Source organism: Lissotriton helveticus, chromosome 5_1, assembly GCF_964261635.1.
Source record: "Lissotriton helveticus chromosome 5_1, aLisHel1.1, whole genome shotgun sequence".
Lineage (NCBI taxonomy): Eukaryota > Metazoa > Chordata > Amphibia > Caudata > Salamandridae > Lissotriton > Lissotriton helveticus.
The window spans coordinates 324,830,311-324,851,567 of NC_136065.1; the positions used below are offsets into that span (position 1 = coordinate 324,830,311).

At 48.3% G+C, this 21,257-nt stretch overlaps 1 protein-coding gene across 5 annotated transcripts in view; it reads left to right on the forward strand.

Annotated features, from left to right (window-relative positions):
- Nucleotides 1–21,257, forward strand: part of CPTP (ceramide-1-phosphate transfer protein) — an 89,378-nt gene that overhangs the window by 42,272 nt on the left and 25,849 nt on the right. For all 5 annotated transcript variants that reach the window (XM_078642386.1, XM_078642387.1, XM_078642388.1 and 2 more), the window contains one exon: nt 474–604. In XM_078642386.1, the coding sequence (XP_078498512.1) occupies nt 480–604 (125 nt within the window). In that variant the 5' untranslated portion in view covers nt 474–479. The remainder of the gene's footprint in view (nt 1–473; nt 605–21,257) is intronic.

The window sequence follows — 21,257 nt, forward strand, 5'->3', positions numbered from 1 at the left end:
ACAAAAAAATGACCTGCGTGAAATGTTGTTCACTGGTGTAGATAAAAATATGCGTTCCTCGTTTGCTTTGTCAGTGATCCTATTTTATAAGGAACAAAGGTGTTTATGTTCAAGCTCTGTTAGCAAAACAGTGCCTTGGGTTGTGCATTTTATAGTGTGTAACAAGAAAGCCAAATTGCTTTTTTTATTTCTTATGAACTGTTAATATTGACAAGCTCAGTAGACATGATCTACCAGCTGCTGAGGGGTGAATCTGATAGAACCCTGTTTGGATTGGAAAAGGTCATGTATAAGTTACAAAAGTCTGTTTAAGGCAGTATTTCTTGGCACTACCAATTGAGGTTTGAAGGGTAGTGTTCAAGATCGCTGACTGTGGATTTGATCTTAAAGTAAGAAGTTGTGAATGGAGTGACCCTTTTACAGTGAATTATTGTTCCTAACCTAGTATTCTTTTTCTTGTTTGCTTTATAAAGCTGAAAATGACTGAGGCGGTGGAAACCTTTTCATTGAAGGACGTCCTGGCAGATTTTAAGTCCTGTCTGGCAAATGACAACCAAGATGTGCTAATGGATTACTACCTCAGCGGATGGAGAGGATTGGTCAAGTGAGTGTAAAGAGCTGATCCCAAAGGAGGGTGACACATGCGCTTAACACGTTGCCTTTTTTGTACGCTTCTCTTCTTTATGTCCAGTCAAACAAAATCTCTCCTTTCATCTAACTACGCTTGCTGCCTTGGCCTGCACACACAGTGATTGTCTAACCTAAAGGGAAAGTGGAGGATTTTGTGACGTGGTGGCATGTCACATCAGTCAGTTTCCAGCCTCAATCTGCAGCTGCGAAATATACTATGTTTCAAGCAACATCATGGCTAGCCTATTGTCACTTTTCAGCAGCGGTCTTTTGGGTTGTGGTTGGCTTGTCATCAACAAGTGGATATTTGTTGCTAATGGGCTGGACAGACGGTACTTGAGAGAGTAAGCATAACTCAGTTTGTCTAAGACTTTGATGTCACCTAGTTAGAAAGAAACTTCCCAACCTCCTGTCTTATTGCTCCTGCTTTCAGCATGGAAAAGAACATTTCGGCATCACTCGCCTTGTAGCACCCACAAACATGACGCACCTGTTCAAGTTCAGGTGCTTAACAGAGGTGTTGCAAGGGCGGCACATTAAGCCCACCAAACTCAAGATTGAGCTCAGGAAGATTGGAGCCAGCACATTGCCCCTTCTCATATCTTATTAGACACTTAATGCAGCTGCCACCAGGGCACAAGTCCTAAACAAGCATTTACAATGCAACGGTTTCGCCTTTGTAAAAGTTAGAGCTATTGGCATTGTAAATGATTTTTTTTTTTATGTATGTGTTGGTTGATTCACTGTAATCAGAATCGTCAAAGTACAAAATGTCAGCTTCGAAGGGCTACTTCTCAAGTTGCAATTTTTGCTTAATGCCATTCCAGGATTGGGCACAAAAAAATGCGTACGAAGGAGATTAACATGGTTCTTACACCCCCAACCATAATTTGTAGGTTGATTTGTTATACTTTATTTTTTTATTATAGGGGTCGCTGTTATAATATACATTTGCAAAAAAATCTTTCCCTTGCAAAAACAATATCCAGGTAAGTATGCTAATTGTCCAAAATCAGAACATTCGTTTTCCTGGGTAATCTGCCATCATAAATATATAATGCTGTGAGAGAAGGTCGAAAAACTGCCTCTTTCTCGCCTGTCTCCCCGCCCCAACACACAAAATGGATGCTACAGAGCATTAAGACAGGCCCAGTTCATTGTCTAAAAACATATGTTCGTTTTGGGGATTTATTTCAACAACGCGTCTACGAGTGTTATTCCAGAGTGAGACCCAGTGCATTCTGGTACTTGCTATCTCTCTCACGACATTATTTAATTTTGTTCTCACTTGTAAATTCTATTGCAATTCGCATGTGGGCAGTCTGATACTTTTTACCCTCATATCTTCAGTAGAGCTCACCTTTTCATCATTTGATTTGGCCATGGGGGCTTTTCACAGTAGCTGACAACTTCCTTCATTCAGAAGCAAGGGTGATTTTGTTGGGCTGTTAACTTCCGCCATCTGAAACTTTAGGAAGAGATAATCTGCTTGTCCTAGATACGGCAGTTTCAGAATTTCTAAACTTCGCGTCGGTGCCTAGTGAGGTTGCAATGAATTCTGGTACTTGTAGTCTTTCATATTTTGTATGTAACGGGTTCTCGGTCACACTAGTCTCGGTCATTCAGCAGGAAGGGGTTCAATGGACACCAGGCCATACTCCTGAGATGAGAGCTCTGTGTTAAAACTTTGTGATGTCTCTGTGGGGAGAAACATCACCAATGAACATTCTCCATAGGGGAAAGTACATGACGCCGATGCCCCCCTCCCAAGCCTTAATTTTCGTAATATCAGATCGTGCCAGCAATAATAACAGAAGCCGCCACGGCTCTCCCGGCTGGTAATCCACCGCTATTATTATGTTTAATAGCTCGATGCCGGGAAATGTATTCATGTAAATATTCATGTAAATATCAAAGCGTAGGGGCGTAATCTGCAGCCTTTGTGGAACTGCACACTCCGCCGTTCAGTGCCAAGAAGGCCCCTCCCGCGGCGAGCCCCCCTGGGAGCGGGCTGAGCACAGCAGTTTGGCGCTAGCAAGGTGTAGCCGTGATGTGGAGGGGTCGCGCTGCCTCCCTGCTTTGTAATTACATAGCGTAGCTTCGGGCTGTTCGAGCACGGGAGACGTCTGACCTACTTTCGTGCAAGCATTAAGCAAGAGCGAACACATTGCAGGGTTTGTGCCTTTCCGAGCAGGAGGGCCTGCCCGCGAGCATGCAGCTGCCTACTGTACATTTGGTGCCGGGCGCTCCTTCTAATAAAACGTCTTTATGAAACTAAACAAAAAGGAAAAGCCCAGCCCCGTAATGACATAAACATTATCAGCCGGATGTCTGTAATAAAGGGAGCTGAGGCGTGAGCTAATATGATGGATTCGAGGTTTCTCGCTCCTTTAATTTGTGTCACTTCCTACGATCGGTTTGCTGCTCAGATAATTGAAAACAAATATTAAAATGTGCTGACGGTTCTGTGGGCACACCTTATGTGGAGTCGGAAAAAAGAGTCCAAGATGTATTAGAATGTTGTGTGCTCCATTGTAGGCAATGAAGTAAACCAGTCAGGTCCCGGGCCGTGCTGTGATTGGCTGACGTCACGGGGGTGTCCCGGGCCGGCAGCCAGTCACAGCGCGGCCCGGGAAATGACGTCACTGGGGTGTCCCGGGCCTGCAGCCAATCACAGCGTGGCCCGGGACACACGGCAACAAGGGACGGGGCTTAAAAAAAGACCCAGAAACGCCCCCGAATCGCGTTTTCACAGGAAAACGTGATTGACGGCCAATCTCTTCCAATGGCTAGCCTCCATTTATGGAGCTAGCCAATGGAAGAAGGGGCGGTTTCAAGTCCCCACTATAGAGATAACATTAGATTTCGCCTGGGCGGAGCAACTGCTACGCAGTTGCAACGCCAGGACGAAACCTAAAAAAAAATCACCATCTAACTGAACACACGAATTGCAGGCAAAATAAATAGCTGGTATTTAAAGTTAAAATAAACTATAAAAGCACACTTTGAACTGCCTATGCAACTGGAAAAAATACTTTTAGGCAGATGTGAACAACGTGTACTGGCTTTGTGCAGTCACTTTTACTGAATGGTGCCAGCAGGTAAAGCCCAATGCAGGGGTGGGTGAATGCAAAATGTGAATGACAGTTCAACAGACCAATGGATGAGGCCTGTTGATCAAAAACTCCTCTATAAGTTTTTTTGGGGGGTTAGGGGTGATCAATAGTCTGTATCGGTCTCAGTTTCAAAGCCAGATTTGGAAAAAACGACCTACTAGCTAGTAAGTTTGGGCGATCATTTCGAGGTGCACCCTAAGAGGAAAATACCAGGATGAAAGGCCTGTGGTCAAACGAAAGTGGCCTACGTTGTTTTCACAAGCGCTGACAGGGCTTTGAATCCGACAGCACAGGGGCATAATGGAGACCCCACTGCAGCCCCCGAGGTGCGAGGGGAGGGGGCCTAGTGTACCTTGTGTTGGAGAGGGCCACCCCCTCAGCCCTTCCTTGCCATTGCATGCCAGCAGAACGCGTACGCTGGCAAGCAATATGAAACAGTTTAGAGCTCAGGAAAGCCACTCTGCTTTCCCGAGCAATAACAAACAGAATTACAAATCTGGTAAGTAAATATTGCGGGCAGACAGAGGCCCGGCGAAAGTGCCTGGAAGGGGGTAACACGGGCTGGGCGCATGGAGACCTCACTCCTTCGGAAGGGGTGGGGGGGGGGGGGCTATTGAGCCCAAGACACACGAATATCTGTTCAGTGTGAGACTCTGGGGCCCACATTTCATTCTGCATGGGGGAGCCGTCATCTTGCGTTACGCCACTGCGACAGCCTGGCAGACTGGGCCCTCGACAGCTTGCTGCCCGCTGTGAGGGGGACGCGCCCTGAGGTACAGCAGATTCGCACGCCGCGCCGGCAGGCGGTGTTTACATGACATCTTTCCCTCCACTACCCCCACCCAGCCCCCACCGCTCGCTGGCGTGGGCCCTGCGTCTCCACAGCTCCAACAGCGGGTGGTTGGTTTGTCTCCCGACAGCTCCTTCCGGAACGGGGCCCTCTCCCACAAAATATGTTTAATTCGAAACTTAGACTTATGACTAGGAAAGGACGAAGGAGATAAAGGAGAGAAGTAGAAAGAGGGAGCGAAGAAGAATAAAGGACAGAAGGGAAAGGGAAGAGGGAAAGAGAGAGAGAGAGAGCGCGGCAGAGAAAGGAGGAGCTAAAGGGAAGGGGCAAGATGGAAGGGAAAGAGAAAAAAAACAAGTGATGATTCAGAGAGAGAATAAAGAGAAAATCGAAGAAAGAAAGGGGGCGGCGAGAGAGACTAAACGAAGAGAGGAGCTAGAGAAAGAGAGTGTTAAGAGAAAGACTGGAAGAGGCACAGAGTTTATACAGAGGAGATATGGAAAGTAAAAGAGAGAGAAAGAATAAAGTTAGAAAGGCAGAGACGGGGTGGAGGAGTGAATGGGGGAAGAAGAGCGTAGCAGAAGGGTGTCAGCGAGTGAAAGGGATACAGAAACAATGAGAAAGAGGGTCTGACCAAGACAGACAGAAGAGAGAAAACGTTAGAGAGAGGGGGGATAAAAGCAGTGCAGGTGGGAACGGATACGGGGTGTGAGAGAGAAGGGAAGGAACAATGAAGAAAGGTGGAGGCGGAGAGGGAGGATAATTAGCGAGGAGAGGAATGATGAACCTAAAGGATAGAAAGAGAGGATACGTTTGGGGGAAAGTATTGTTATTGCGCCCAATGAGGCGCGTGTGGCGCACAGGGCAGACGCATGAGGCTAGGTGGGCGCTGTGGGGGCTTCGCTGCCTTTCGTGAAAAGGAGGCAGAGAAAAGGTGGAGTCACTGAAGGAGGCACGGGCAGACATTAGCAACAGGTTAATAACTTCATTTAATTTGACATAGCGTTAAATGGCGCACGGGTGGCCTCGGAGCGCCTAAAAACAAACGGCGAGGCCAAAAATTAAAGAAGAGTCGTAAAAACGGAGGACGTCACTGGGGAGCTCAGGCGCCCAGCTCCTGGGCTCCCCGTAACCCTGGCACAGATGCCTCTGCCCTCTCCGCGGAGACCCACATTCAGGAAAGGGTGCCCTCGGCACTGCCACAGGCACAGACACAAAGTCACGGAGTATCTGGCCCGCCAGATCACCATTTCATCCCTTTCCTTACTGCGCCCGTTGATATCATTCCTTCGGTATAGTGCCACGTGCAGCTGGGAGCTGCTTCGCGGCACTTGAGAGTGTAGCGGTGCCAGCCTAGACTATGCAGAGACGTCTTCCGAACGGAGTAGGGTCCCTCACCTGTCCTCGGAGGGAGGGGGCCGTCTGGTTCTGCCCAGTCCTTGACATATGGTCGCGCTGTGCCCTGCCACCCTGCACAGCCCGCGCTCCCGGATCCTGTGCCCGGGCTCCGCTTGGCTGCTGTGCACAGTCCTGGTTTGTGCAGCAGCGGGATCCAGGGAAAGGGGAGGAGAGGAAGAGGAGGAGGGTGGATGTTGAGGGGGAAGAGCAGTCCCGGCTCCAGCCCAAGAAATTCGGGCCAATCTGCAGTCGCCAGAGCCGGGTGTGGGCCAGTGCCAGGGCCCAGCGGATGCCAAGCCCGCCGAGGAGGACGTGCACAAGTGCCCACCAGCTCCGTGGCTGGAACAAGCCTGCGACCACAGGCTTCGGGAACCATGAGGCTGGGGCGCGGGGTCACCGGGGCAGCCCAGGCGCCAGCTCCCTGAAGGGGGCACGTCTCTAGCTGGCAGAGGCGTCTAGTGATGGGCAAGGGGCACCACAGACGGAGCCCCTCCCTACAGCATCTCTGACAATCCAAAGTAATGCCTGACCAGCTTGCACGTCTGTGATTCTTGTGCCGGGGGTCCTGGCGGTGCCAATGGGCACGTATAAGGAAATGAAGGCCTGCTAGCCACCTTTCCTGCCCAGTTCTCGCTCAAATCTGTGAGGAGACACCCTTGGCTTTGTGTGCCGTGGTACGAAGTTGGCAGTGCCAACGGGCATTTCAAAAGGGCAGCCGGATGTCTGTAATAAAGGAAGCTGAGGCGTGAGCTAATATGATGGATTCGAGGTTTCTCGCTCCTTTAATTTGTGTCACTTCCTACGATCGGTTTGCTGCTCAGATAATTGAAAACAAATATTAAAATGTGCTGACGGTTCTGTGGGCACACCTTATGTGGAGTCGGAAAAAAGAGTCCAAGATGTATTAGAATGTTGTGTGCTCCATTGTAGGCAATGAAGTAAACAAGTCAGGTCCCGGGCCGTGCTGTGATTGGCTGACGTCACGGGGGTGTCCCGGGCCTGCAGCCAATCACAGCGCGGCCCGGGACACACGGCAACAAGGGGCGGGGCTTAAAAAAAGACCCAGAAACGCCCCCGAATCGCGTTTTCACAGGAAAACGTGATTGATGGCCAATCTCTTCCAATGGCTAGCCTCCATTTACGGAGCTAGCCAATGGAAGAAGGGGCGGTTTCAAGTCCCCACTATAGAGATAACATTAGATTTCGCCTGGGCGGAGCAACAAATGACGTTACTGGGGTGTCCCGGGCCTGCAGCCAATCACAGCGCGGCCCGGGACACACGGCAACAAGGGGCGGGGCTTAAAAAAAGACCCAGAAACGCCCCCGAATCGCGTTTTCACAGGAAAACGTGATTGACGGCCAATCTCTTCCAATGGCTAGCCTCCATTTATGGAGCTAGCCAATGGAAGAAGGGGCGGTTTCAAGTCCCCACTATAGAGATAACATTAGATTTCGCCTGGGCGGAGCAACTGCTACGCAGTTGCAACGCCAGGACGAAACCTATAAAAGAAGTTGGGGGACGCTGACGTCATGACAGGAAGTGACGCCACGAAAGGTAGCGTGCACTCAGTTGCAGTTTATAGTTATCGAGCTCCCTGTAAAATAATTGGGGGACGCCGTCCACCCACGTGGTACCCCGACTCGAGCCCTGGCTGCCACGCATGATAACGTGTGGAGTTCGGGTAGCAGGTAGCGCCAACTGAACCGATGTGTACGCTTGTAGTTCAGGGTAAGGGCGTTGTCTTAGCACTGCCATTTGTTTTAGAGGAATGTTGATGTTTGCACATTAGCAGGAGATGCCTGCATTTTAACTTGAAAGGCCATCCTAGGTGCTACTTTTCCACACAATATTGTTTAGCCTTAATTACCCCCATAGAAAATATGCAGAAAATCGAAAACTGTTTTTTTTAATGGATATTGACAAGGCTGATAAGTGTGTCCATTACATGATACCATAAGTCATGTTCCTGACCTGTGCAGTAAGGATTGGCTGATTCCATGTAGGGATGTTAACCCTTTAGGTGCTGCCGTCGGCCAACGGTCGTCACGGGCACTACCTCCCCAGTGATGCGTGCGACCGCTGGACGTCCAGTTCAGCACTGGATAATGGACAGCGCAGCACTGGGGAGGTTTGTTTACTAGCTCCTAAGGTGTTAAAAGACAATGTTTTCATAAGGTTTTTAGTCTTTCTTCGTCCCTCACACACCATGACCCTGATTAAATTCTATATAAATCAGCCAAATGTTGAATGAACATTTTGAGACTAACGCTTTTGAAAACAAAACTGCGTTCTACAGTTGGTCAATTTCAACTTAGCCCTGCTGATGAAGTGTAAATGAATTGCTGGATTTTGGAGTTCAGGTAACACAATAAAGGAAAATTACCAAAATAAAGGTTTTCGTTATTTACTCTCTTTTTTTTTTTAAACCTGTATGCCACCTATAGACGAGACATGTATGCTTATTATTTGTGCTCTTTTAATGTTTATTGCGTATGTTTGCAGGAAAAAGAGAAGTGAAAAAAAATCAGCCGGTTTGTCAAGGACAGACCACTTGGTTTTGCCAAGTATTTTATGGTTTTTAAGAGCTGGTTGCCTATGTGAAACTTTCACTCCTTCCCACTAGCCCTAAAATCGTAAGGCGAATCAGGCATGAGTGGGTGAATGATTGGTGGCAGGAGGGAGGAGGTGACCAATGTAGAGGTAAGCTGATTTGTTATTGAGTCATCAGCCAATAGAAGCACTATCCCCGCTGTTATCGTATCACATTAGTGGAGACAAGCTTCAAATTCCAACGAAGCGCTCCGCACCACTATACTAGGCCCTACAAAGTAGCAAGCATTTGCAATGCAATAGGACTCGCATTTACGCGAGACCTATTGCATTGCAAATGGGAGTAAGGACGGGCGAGAAGGCAAAGAAAATAGTGCTCATAATATAAATAGACGTACTGTGCAACACTCTAAGTAAAGGGGCCAGTAGCCATGGAAGGATACAAATGAGGACATGCACGTCATAAGGAGGGACTAACCAGCCTAAAACCAATGGGAAGGCAGCATTTAGAAACTAAGCCAATAAAAAAGATGGGCGGAGAGTGGGCAGAGCTTCCATGGACCTTCCACTCCATACTGAATACTGCATGCCTCGCAAAGCGAGCAGTGCATGCGCGCTGACGCTATAGGCTCGACCTAAAAACATAGGTATACCGTGGACATGTAAATGAACTTCCCTTAATATAATTAAGCTCTGTATTAAAACATTTTAGGTCATTGAAATATTTTGCACACACTAACAGGCCTCAAGGACATCACTCACAAACTGTGAAATACGCCTGCATTTTCAAATTGTAAATTTAAGGTCCTGCTTCTGTTAAACGTTGTGGTGACCGCAGTTACATCATGTAAGTGAAAAAACACTATAGCACCCACAGCCGACTACAAGTTGAGCACCTCAATCCTAAAGTCCCATATATATCAGTTTCTGTGCATAAGGCCTCCGGAACCTGCTGCTGTTGGGTCCCACTGGAATTCCAGAGAAAAAACTTCAAGAAGCGTGAAGGCAGCACCAGGTATGCAGTCACAGAAGAGCCAGAAGTAAACTTTATCAATATTCTTTTATTCTTCTTCTTATAAAAAGGGAACAACAGCCAACGCGTATCGTTCCTATCAAAGGAACTTCGTCAGGGCAGATGATATGATGAGTGAACCACATAAAGTTCCAAATGATAGGCAATCAAATCAGGTGGCGCCTAATCGAATCCGATTTCAAAACGTTATTGTGGCCAAGCTCCTGGTCATGTACTATATAGCCCGCATTCAGACGTTTTCCGTTAGCTCCAATTGAAGTCAGTACAAGGTCATCAATATGATTCAATTCACAGTACTATCAATTCCTTATTCCATCCAAGTCAGTGGGAAGCCACTTTTCTAAAACAGCAATATGTCACTTCAAAAGGGTGTAATACACCAATCCATTTAAATCTCTAGACCCAAATTTGTCCGAAGATAAAACAATAACAAGGGTGTATATCAATAATCAATTGTGTAGACGACGCAACTTTCAGCTGTAGAAACGCAGGATAATGGAAGTGGCCCTGATACGCCACCAACCTTCCCAATCAAAACGACCAGGTGTCTACCGTCCGTTCCCGTATCATGGAAAACGCCATGTAAGTGATTGTGCTTCTAAGAACCTTCTGGAGCCTATCATCACTGGGGAGGTTGTGTCCTGGTTCTTGCTGATTCTCTGTAAACCGAGAGGGTGTTTAGGTTCCACCTCCGAGTCAAGCCCTTTCTGATGGAACTTGAAGGCAGAACATTTGCATGAGTCGGAGCCTCCGCATCACAGTTCCGCCATCTCATAGTTCCTTCAAGATAGTAGTGCTTCAACGATGAATTAATTTATTTTTTGTGCGTGGGGCAAGAGTCCTATCATTATGGGTTTCATTGTACATTTAAGCTTCCGCACTAGTAATCGGGAACAGTGGCATCACTAGGGGGGTGCGGACCGCACCGGGTGACACCATCACATGGGGTGACACCTGACCAAAATGTAAAAGGTGGCTAATGTATCTGGAGATTTAATCAGTGGTTTTGTAGAAAAAGAAAGTATAGGAAATAATTCACAAAGTGGTTAAACGGCAAACGCATTTGCAACATAGGACACATGCAAGGAACAGTGAGAGTGACACAGAAGGAAGAGAGTGAGGTAGAGGGCGCGCGATAGAGAGAGATTGAGATTGAGAGTGAGAGAGAGAGAGACAACGAGGGAAAGTCAGAGAGTGTCACAGAATAGCCAACAAAAAATAGGGGAAAGGGGGCCTGAGAGAAATAAAGTGAGTCATGGTTTAAAACTATGCGAGGTTCCTGTTTTGTAACCGCTAGGGCGCACCACACCTCTTCCTATATCACACCTAGCCCGTGACCTTGGACTCCCTTGCTTAATTCGGTCCTGTTTGGAAACTACCACGCTGCAGACCACAGTTTCTGTAGCACTCATCAGTCATGGATCGAGGGGTGGGAGTGCGATGAAGTTCGCCCCAAAAAGGGTTTCCTCTTCACTGCGCATTGTTAATTCACACGATTTTAATCCCAGCAAATGTTGAGGATCAAGTTTACTGAAATGTTTTGCAATGCTCTGCAGCTGAGGTGCTTTTAGGAAAAGTAACTTGCCATCCTGTGGGAATCCAGATTTAGACACCATCAAGAAGTTTGTGCACAAAACCGGATTTCCGGTTTGCGCTAATCACTCAAGCAGCTAATTTGTGTCGTGAGGGGGTGACACCATGAGTTACCCGCACTGAATGGCGCTTCTTCCACTTCTGTGCAAGAAACCCTTTTACCCATGCCCACCAATTTGCTGCTCCCGCTTCTGTGGATACCAAATAAGGAGGCATCCCCCTCGCCACTACACCCCACACCCCCTCAAGATTGTTTTGTTGTGTTAAGGAGTTGAAGGGTGAACGTGTTCTTTTGCCCTTAAAGAAGACATTTGCTTCTTGTGGGTGTACTGTCCTCTCGCAGACTGCATTGCATTTTACCGTCAGCTGTAATGCTAACCCAGTTTCCATTTATGTTGATTTTTGTCTGGCTACTGGGAATGTGGGCTGGAGTAAAGGTACAGTAGTTACTTGCATTTGGCACGTTGACTGAAGAGTGTATCACCTGGTAACACTTGTATTTCTTTCCCAAATTACATTACATTTCATTTTATCAGTCTCGAATGTGCCTAAATTATATTTAAAATGCGACAGACGTATCTCTAAAAACAGCACCAATGAACATTATATGGATGACCTATTATGTTATGTTTTATGCAAATGTTAAAAATGCCTTTGGTAAAATACAAAAAACAAATGCCTGAAGCAATTTCCCTGTATTTCCAGAGTTACATAAGTTGAGTATTGAAAAGCCAGGCATATACGGAGTCAGGAGCCAAGTGAGGACAGTATTTTCATAATGCTTACCCCGACCGGACCTGTAAGATGCTGGGGTAGGATTCAGAAGATGTCCTCTTGTAACTGTGAAGGAAAGAGGATGGCGTGGAGAGCTGAACAAGCCATGAAAGCTACAGTGATTAGCAAATTTTAAGGCTGCGGGTGGGTGGGTTGGAGTGGGAGGTAGGGGGGTTAGTCAGAAGATATGCACAAGGCCTGTGTTGTAACTCAAAATGATGGCAGAAGAAGAAGGACCCCCTCCGTGGGTGCTGCACAGATGAATACATCTCCTCGAGGAGGTCCATCGTGGATTCATGGAGTATGTCGTGTCGTGAGGGGTGACACCATGAGTTACCCGCACTGGGTGACACCAACCCTATTGACGCCACTGATTGGGAACAATAAAGAAAACAATACTTTATTTTTACATACTGACTCACTGAACTGCCATTTGGAAGCACTGTAAAGGAGGTCATGGGAGGTGCATGGCTCAACCAGTACTGCTGGGTTTCTATCTTGCGACCTGTAGATCATACCACGTGTCAGAAGCTGGCATCAGCTCACTGAGCCATCCTGGTGGCATGAACCTTTGCGTAAGCACTGACTAAGTTGTCAGATCTTCCTGAAAATAAACTCCGCCGCGTGCCCAATTGCAATTTAGCAAATTGGGCGCTTTTCCGCTGAGCGCCAGGAAGCAGGTCATTCGGGGGCATGACCTCAGCACAGCATGTGCACTGGCAGTTTGTGAATACCTGAGGCAGCACAAAGCAGTTCCGCCTGCTGATGTTAGGATAGAAGGCTTCTCGCTTCGTACGGAACAGCGCCATCTAGAGGCTAACATGACCTCAAAACAACGAGTAGTTTTTTAGGTCTCGGCAACGAGAACTATTGTCGCCGAGTAAGCTCGCAAGGGAGTACAGAGCGGTGCACGAGCCGACCAGGGTCTGTGGACGCGCACACACCCAGGCAGGCAGGCAGGCACGCGAAAGACACACATAGACAGACAGACAGACACACGCACGCACACACACGCACGCACACACACACACACCCTCCCTCTCTGCCCACTCCCTCTCTGCCGCCCCCCTCTACCCCCACTCACCGGGCTCTTTCCCGCCGCAGCGGGTCAGTCATGGCAGCAGGCAGACTCGGTGTCTTCTCCGGCGATCTTCAGCTGATGTGCACGCCCACGCTGCGTCTCGTGCGCGCCCACCACGCTGTTTTGCGCCCGTTGATCCTCAGCTTGTGATTACTACTCCTTCTAACCCGGATTCTAAATTACTATTTCTTGGTTCTCTAACTCCACTCTGTTGATTCGTAACAAACTGATATTCAGCACATTTCACAGTCTCGCTTTTACTTCTCATAAATACAATAAGATTATTTTAAGCAATGTCTACCCTTCTTTTGGTTCTGTGCCTATTATGCTTCGGACTATAGAGTTTTAGAAAGTGTGGTGGAAGATTCCATGATATCAGTGGTGTGCACAGGGCAGAGTGAGTGTGCAGAGTGCAGAGTAGTGAGTGCAGAGTAGTGAGTGCAGAGTAGTGAGTGCAGAGTAGTGAGTGCAGAGTAGTGAGTGCAGAGTAGTGAGTGCAGAGTAGTGAGTGCAGAGTAGTGAGTGCAGAGTAGTGAGTGCAGAGTAGTGAGTGCAGAGTAGTGAGTGCAGAGTAGTGAGTGCAGAGTGTGTGCAGAGAGTGTGCAGAGTAGTGAGTGCAGAGTGAGTGTGCAGAGGAGTGAGTGCAGAGGAGTGAGTGCAGAGGAGTGAGTGCAGAGGAGTGAGTGCAGAGGAGTGAGTGCAGAGGAGTGAGTGCGCAGAGTAGTGAGTGCGCAGAGTAGTGAGTGCGCAGAGTAGTGAGTGCGCAGAGTAGTGAGTGCAGAGTAGTGAGTAGTGAGTGCAGAGTAGTGAGTAGTGAGTGCAGAGTAGTGAGTAGTGAGTGCAGAGTAGTGAGTGCGCAGAGTAGTGAGTGCGCAGAGTAGTGAGTGCAGAGTAGTGAGTGCAGAGTAGTGAGTGCGCAGAGTAGTGAGTGCGCAGAGTAGTGAGTGCAGAGTAGTGAGTGCAGAGTAGTGAGTGCAGAGTAGTGAGTAGTGAGTAGTGAGTGCAGAGTAGTGAGTAGTGAGTGCAGAGTAGTGAGTAGTGAGTGCAGTGCAGAGTAGTGAGTGCAGAGTAGTGAGTAGTGAGTGCAGAGTAGTGAGTAGTGAGTGCAGAGTAGTGAGTGCAGAGTAGTGAGTGCAGAGTAGTGAGTGCAGAGTAGTGAGTGCAGAGTAGTGAGTGCGCAGAGTAGTGAGTGCAGAGTAGTGAGTGCAGAGTAGTGAGTAGTGAGTGCAGAGTAGTGAGTAGTGAGTGCAGAGTAGTGAGTAGTGAGTGCAGAGTAGTGAGTGCAGAGTAGTGAGTGCAGAGTGCAGAGTAGTGAGTGCAGAGTAGTGAGTAGTGAGTGCAGAGTAGTGAGTAGTGAGTGCAGAGTAGTGAGTAGTGAGTGCAGAGTAGTGAGTGCAGAGTAGTGAGTGCAGAGTAGTGAGTGCAGAGTGCAGAGTAGTGAGTGCAGAGTAGTGAGTGCAGAATGCAGAGTAGTGAGTGCAGAGTAGTGAGTAGTGAGTGCAGAGTAGTGAGTAGTGAGTGCAGAGTAGTGAGTGCAGAGTAGTGAGTGCAGAGTAGTGAGTGCAGAGTAGTGAGTGCAGAGTAGTGAGTGCAGAGTAGTGAGTAGTGAGTGCAGAGTAGTGAGTGCAGAGTGCAGAGTAGTGAGTAGTGAGTGTAGAGTAGTGAGTAGTGAGTGCAGAGTAGTGAATGCAGAGTAGTGAGTAGTGAGTGCAGAGTAGTGAGTAGTGAGTGCAGAGTAGTGAGTGCAGAGTAGTGAGTAGTGAGTGCAGAGTAGTGAGTGCAGAGTAGTGAGTGCAGAGTAGTGAGTGCAGAGTAGTGAGTGCAGAGTAGTGAGTAGTGAGTGCAGAGTAGTGAGTAGTGAGTGCAGAGTAGTGAGTGCAGAGTAGTGAGTGCAGAGTAGTGAGTGCAGAGTAGTGAGTGCAGAGTAGTGAGTGCAGAGTGCAGAGTAGTGAGTGCAGAGTAGTGAGTGCAGAGTAGTGAGTGCAGAGTGCAGAGTAGTGAGTGCAGAGTGCAGAGTAGTGAGTGCAGAGTAGTGAGTGCAGAGTAGTGAGTGCAGAGTAGTGAGTAGTGAGTGCAGAGTAGTGAGTGCAGAGTAGTGAGTAGTGAGTGCAGAGTAGTGAGTGCAGAGTAGTGAGTGCAGAGTAGTGAGTGCAGAGTAGTGAGTGCAGAGTAGTGAGCGCAGAGTAGTGAGCGCAGAGTAGTGAGCGCAGAGTAGTGAGCGCTGAGTAGTGAATAGTGAGTGCAGAGTAGTGAGTAGTGAGTGCAGAGTAGTGAGTAGTGAGTGCAGAGTAGTGAGTGCAGAGTAGTGAGTAGTGAGTGCAGAGTAGTGAGTAGTGAGTGCAGAGTAGTGAGTGCAGAGTAGTGAGTGCAGAGTAGTGAGTGCAGAGTAGTGAGTGCAGAGTAGTGAGTGCAGAGTGCAGAGTAGTGAGTGCAGAGTAGTGAGTGCAGAGTAGTGAGTGCAGAGTAGTGAGTGCAGAGTAGTGAGTGCAGAGTAGTGAGTGCAGAGTGCAGAGTAGTGAGTGCAGAGTAGTGAGTGCAGAGTAGTGAGTGCAGAGTAGTGAGTGCAGAGTAGTGAGTGCAGAGTGCAGAGTAGTGAGTGCAGAGTAGTGAGTGCAGAGTAGTGAGTGCAGAGTAGTGAGTGCAGAGTAGTGAGTGCAGAGTAGTGAGTGCAGAGTAGTGAGTGCAGAGTAGTGAGTGCAGAGTAGTGAGTGCAGAGTAGTGAGTGCAGAGTAGTGAGTGCAGAGTAGTGAGTGCAGAGTGCAGAGTAGTGAGTGCAGAGTAGTGAGTGCAGAGTAGTGAGTGCAGAGTAGTGAGTGCAGAGTAGTGAGTGCAGAGTGCAGAGTAGTGAGTGCAGAGTGCAGAGTAGTGAGTGCAGAGTGCAGAGTAGTGAGTGCAGAGTGCAGAGTAGTGAGTGCAGAGTGCAGAGTAGTGAGTGCAGAGTAGTGAGTAGTGAGTGCAGAGTAGTGAGTGCAGAGTAGTGAGTGCAGAGTAGTGAGTGCAGAGTAGTGAGTGCAGAGTAGTGAGTGCAGAGTAGTGAGTGCAGAGTAGTGAGTGCAGAGTAGTGAGTGCAGAGTAGTGAGTGCAGAGTAGTGAGTAGTGAGTGCAGAGTGCAGAGTAGTGAGTGCAGAGTAGTGAGTGCAGAGTAGTGAGTGCAGAGTAGTGAGTGCAGAGTAGTGAGTGCAGAGTAGTGAGTAGTGAGTGCAGAGTAGTGAGTAGTGAGTGCAGAGTAGTGAGTGCAGAGTAGTGAGTGCAGAGTAGTGAGTGCAGAGTAGTGAGTAGTGAGTAGTGAGTGCAGAGTAGTGAGTAGTGAGTGCAGAGTAGTGAGTAGTGAGTGCAGAGTAGTGAGTAGTGAGTGCAGAGTAGTGAGTAGTGAGTGCAGAGTAGTGAGTGCAGAGTAGTGAGTAGTGAGTGCAGAGTAGTGAGTAGTGAGTGCAGAGTAGTGAGTAGTGAGTGCAGAGTAGTGAGTGCAGAGTAGTGAGTGCAGAGTAGTGAGTGCAGAGTGCAGAGTAGTGAGTGCAGAGTAGTGAGTGCAGAGTAGTGAGTGTAGAGTAGTGAGTGCAGAGTAGTGAGTGCAGAGTAGTGAGTAGTGAGTGCAGAGTAGTGAGTGCAGAGTAGTGAGTGCAGAGTAGTGAGTAGTGAGTGCAGAGTAGTGAGTAGTGAGTGCAGAGTAGTGAGTAGTGAGTGCAGAGTAGTGAGTAGTGAGTGCAGAGTGCAGAGTAGTGAGTGCAGAGTAGTGAGTGCAGAGTAGTGAGTGCAGAGTAGTGAGTGCAGAGTAGTGAGTGCAGAGTAGTGAGTGCAGAGTAGTGAGTGCAGAGTAGTGAGTGCAGAGTAGTGAGTGCAGAGTAGTGAGTGCAGAGTAGTGAGTGCAGAGTAGTGAGTGCAGAGTAGTGAGTAGTGAGTGCAGAGTAGTGAGTAGTGAGTGCAGAGTAGTGAGTAGTGAGTGCAGAGTAGTGAGTGCAGAGTAGTGAGTGCAGAGTAGTGAGTGCAGAGTAGTGAGTGCAGAGTAGTGAGTAGTGAGTGCAGAGTAGTGAGTAGTGAGTGCAGAGTAGTGAGTAGTGAGTGCAGAGTAGTGAGTAGTGAGTGCAGAGTAGTGAGTAGTGAGTGCAGAGTAGTGAGTGCAGAGTAGTGAGTAGTGAGTGCAGAGTAGTGAGTAGTGAGTGCAGAGTAGTGAGTGCAGAGTAGTGAGTGCAGAGTAGTGAGTGCAGAGTGCAGAGTAGTGAGTGCAGAGTAGTGAGTGCAGAGTGCAGAGTAGTGAGTGTAGAGTAGTGAGTGTAGAGTGCAGAGTAGTGAGTGCAGAGTAGTGAGTGCAGAGTAGTGAGTGTAGAGTAGTGAGTGCAGAGTAGTGAGTGCAGAGTAGTGAGTAGTGAGTGCAGAGTAGTGAGTGCAGAGTAGTGAGTGCAGAGTAGTGAGTGCAGAGTAGTGAGTGCAGAGTAGTGAGTGCAGAGTAGTGAGTGCAGAGTAGTGAGTGCAGAGTGCAGAGTAGTGAGTAGTGAGTGCAGAGTAGTGAGTGCAGAGTAGTGAGTGCAGAGTGCAGAGTAGTGAGTGCAGAGTAGTGAGTGCAGAGTGCAGAGTAGTGAGTGCAGAGTAGTGAGTGCAGAGTAGTGAGTGTAGAGTAGTGAGTGCAGAGTAGTGAGTAGTGAGTGCAGAGTAGTGAGTGCAGAGTAGTGAGTGCAGAGTAGTGAGTGCAGAGTAGTGAGTGCAGAGTAGTGAGTGCAGAGTAGTGAGTGCAGAGTAGTGAGTGCAGAGTAGTGAGTGCAGAGTAGTGAGTGCAGAGTGCAGAGTAGTGAGTGCAGAGTAGTGAGTAGTGAGTGCAGAGTAGTGAGTAGTGAGTGCAGAGTAGTGAGTGCAGAGTAGTGAGTGCAGAGTAGTGAGTGCAGAGTAGTGAGTGCAGAGTGCAGAGTAGTGAGTGCAGAGTAGTGAGTAGTGAGTGCAGAGTAGTGAGTAGTGAGTGCAGAGTAGTGAGTGCAGAGTAGTGAGTGCAGAGTAGTGAGTGCAGAGTAGTGAGTAGTGAGTGCAGAGTAGTGAGTAGTGAGTGCAGAGTAGTGAGTGCAGAGTAGTGAGTAGTGAGTGCAGAGTAGTGAGTAGTGAGTGCAGAGTAGTGAGTAGTGAGTGCAGAGTAGTGAGTAGTGAGTGCAGAGTAGTGAGTGCAGAGTAGTGAGTGCAGAGTAGTGAGTGCAGAGTAGTGAGTGCAGAGTAGTGAGTGCAGAGTAGTGAGTGCAGAGTAGTGAGTGCAGAGTGCAGAGTAGTGAGTGCAGAGTAGTGAGTGCAGAGTAGTGAGTGCAGAGTAGTGAGTAGTGAGTGCAGAGTAGTGAGTAGTGAGTGCAGAGTAGTGAGTGCAGAGTAGTGAGTAGTGAGTGCAGAGTAGTGAGTAGTGAGTGCAGAGTAGTGAGTGCAGAGTAGTGAGTGCAGAGTAGTGAGTGCAGAGTAGTGAGTAGTGAGTGCAGAGTAGTGAGTAGTGAGTGCAGAGTAGTGAGTGCAGAGTAGTGAGTAGTGAGTGCAGAGTAGTGAGTAGTGAGTGCAGAGTAGTGAGTAGTGAGTGCAGAGTAGTGAGTGCAGAGTAGTGAGTGCAGAGTAGTGAGTGCAGAGTAGTGAGTGCAGAGTAGTGAGTAGTGAGTGCAGAGTAGTGAGTAGTGAGTGCAGAGTAGTGAGTGCAGAGTAGTGAGTAGTGAGTGCAGAGTAGTGAGTAGTGAGTGCAGAGTAGTGAGTGCAGAGTAGTGAGTGCAGAGTAGTGAGTGCAGAGTAGTGAGTGCAGAGTAGTGAGTGCAGAGTAGTGAGTAGTGAGTGCAGAGTAGTGAGTAGTGAGTGCAGAGTAGTGAGTGCAGAGTAGTGAGTAGTGAGTGCAGAGTAGTGAGTAGTGAGTGCAGAGTAGTGAGTGCAGAGTAGTGAGTGCAGAGTAGTGAGTGCAGAGTAGTGAGTGCAGAGTAGTGAGTGCAGAGTAGTGAGTGCAGAGTAGTGAGTGCAGAGTGCAGAGTAGTGAGTGCAGAGTAGTGAGTAGTGAGTGCAGAGTAGTGAGTAGTGAGTGCAGAGTAGTGAGTAGTGAGTGCAGAGTAGTGAGTGCAGAGTAGTGAGTGCAGAGTAGTGAGTGCAGAGTAGTGAGTGCAGAGTAGTGAGTGCAGAGTAGTGAGTGCAGAGTAGTGAGTGCAGAGTAGTGAGTGCAGAGTAGTGAGTGCAGAGTAGTGAGTGCAGAGTAGTGCGTGCAGAGTAGTGAGTAGTGAGTGCAGAGTAGTGAGTGCAGAGTAGTGAGTAGTGAGTGCAGAGTAGTGAGTAGTGAGTGCAGAGTAGTGAGTAGTGAGTGCAGAGTAGTGAGTAGTGAGTGCAGAGTAGTGAGTAGTGAGTGCAGAGTAGTGAGTGCAGAGTAGTGAGTGCAGAGTAGTGAGTGCAGAGTGCAGAGTAGTGAGTGCAGAGTGCAGAGTAGTGAGTGCAGAGTAGTGAGTAGTGAGTGCAGAGTAGTGAGTGCAGAGTGCAGAGTAGTGAGTGCAGAGTAGTGAGTAGTGAGTGCAGAGTAGTGAGTGCAGAGTAGTGAGTGCAGAGTAGTGAGTGCAGAGTAGTGAGTGCAGAGTGCAGAGTAGTGAGTGCAGAGTGCAGAGTGCAGAGTAGTGAGTGCAGAGTGCAGAGTGCAGAGTAGTGAGTGCAGAGTAGTGAGTAGTGAGTGCAGAGTAGTGAGTGCAGAGTAGTGAGTAGTGAGTGCAGAGTAGTGAGTGCAGAGTAGTGAGTGCAGAGTAGTGAGTGCAGAGTGCAGAGTAGTGAGTGCAGAGTAGTGAGTAGTGAGTGCAGAGTAGTGAGTGCAGAGTAGTGAGTGCAGAGTAGTGAGTGCAGAGTAGTGAGTGCAGAGTAGTGAGTGCAGAGTAGTGAGTGCAGAGTAGTGAGTGCAGAGTAGTGAGTGCAGAGTAGTGAGTGCAGAGTAGTGAGTGCAGAGTAGTGAGTAGTGAGTGCAGAGTAGTGAGTAGTGAGTGCAGAGTAGTGAGTAGTGAGTGCAGAGTAGTGAGTGCAGAGTAGTGAGTAGTGAGTGCAGAGTAGTGAGTAGTGAGTGCAGAGTAGTGAGTAGTGAGTGCAGAGTGCAGTGTAGTGAGTGCAGAGTAGTGAGTAGTGAGTGCAGAGTAGTGAGTAGTGAGTGCAGAGTAGTGAGTAGTGAGTGCCGAGTAGTGAGTGCAGAGTAGTGAGTGCAGAGTAGTGAGTGCAGAGTAGTGAGTAGTGAGTGCAGAGTAGTGAGTAGTGAGTGCAGAGTAGTGAGTAGTGAGTGCAGAGTAGTGAGTAGTGAGTGCAGAGTAGTGAGTAGTGAGTGCAGAGTAGTGAGTAGTGAGTGCAGAGTAGTGAGTGCAGAGTAGTGAGTGCAGAGTAGTGAGTGCAGAGTAGGTAGTGAGTAGTGAGTGCAGAGTAGTGAGTGCAGAGTAGTGAGTGCAGAGTAGTGAGTGCAGAGTAGTGAGTGCAGAGTAGTGAGTGCAGAGTAGTGAGTGCAGAGTAGTGAGTGCAGAGTAGTGAGTGCAGAGTAGTGAGTGCAGAGTAGTGAGTGCAGAGTGCAGAGTAGTGAGTGCAGAGTAGTGAGTAGTGAGTGCAGAGTAGTGAGTGCAGAGTAGTGAGTGCAGAGTAGTGAGTGCAGAGTAGTGAGTAGTGAGTGCAGAGTAGTGAGTGCAGAGTAGTGAGTGCAGAGTAGTGAGTGCAGAGTGCAGTGCAGGTATGTGCAGTGCAGGTGAGTGCAGTGCAGTGCAGGTGAGTGGAGTGCAGTGCAGGTGAGTGGAGTGCAGTGCAGGTGAGTGGAGTGCAGTGCAGGTCAGTGCAGGTGAGTGCAGTGCAGTGCAGTGCAGTGCAGGTGAGTGCAGTGCAGTGCAGGTGAGTGCAGTGCAGGTGAGTGCAGTGGAGTGCAGTGGAGTGCAGGTGAGTGCAGTTGAGTGCAGTGCAGGTGAGTGCAGTTGAGTGCAGTGCAGGTGAGTGCAGGTGAGTGCAGTGCAGTGCTGGTGAGTGCAGTTGAGTGCAGTGCAGGTGAGTGCAGTTGAGGGCAGAGTGGTGTGTATTGACAATATAAATGACAATGCCATTTATTTATGATTTAAAGAAAAAAAAATGTCATGAGCAATGCCAATAGCTCTACCTTTAATGATGCCGAAACCATTGCATTGTAAATGCTTGTTTTTTTATCTCACATAGCTAGAAAGAGAAACAATTATTAAATCATCATATAAAAACTTGACAGCTAATTGTCGTGGTGTTGCTTAATTTCAAGCCGGCGTAAATACTGTGACAGAAGTGGAACGTTAGAACAAACAAAAAAATGTATCCACTCCTCGAAGCCAGGC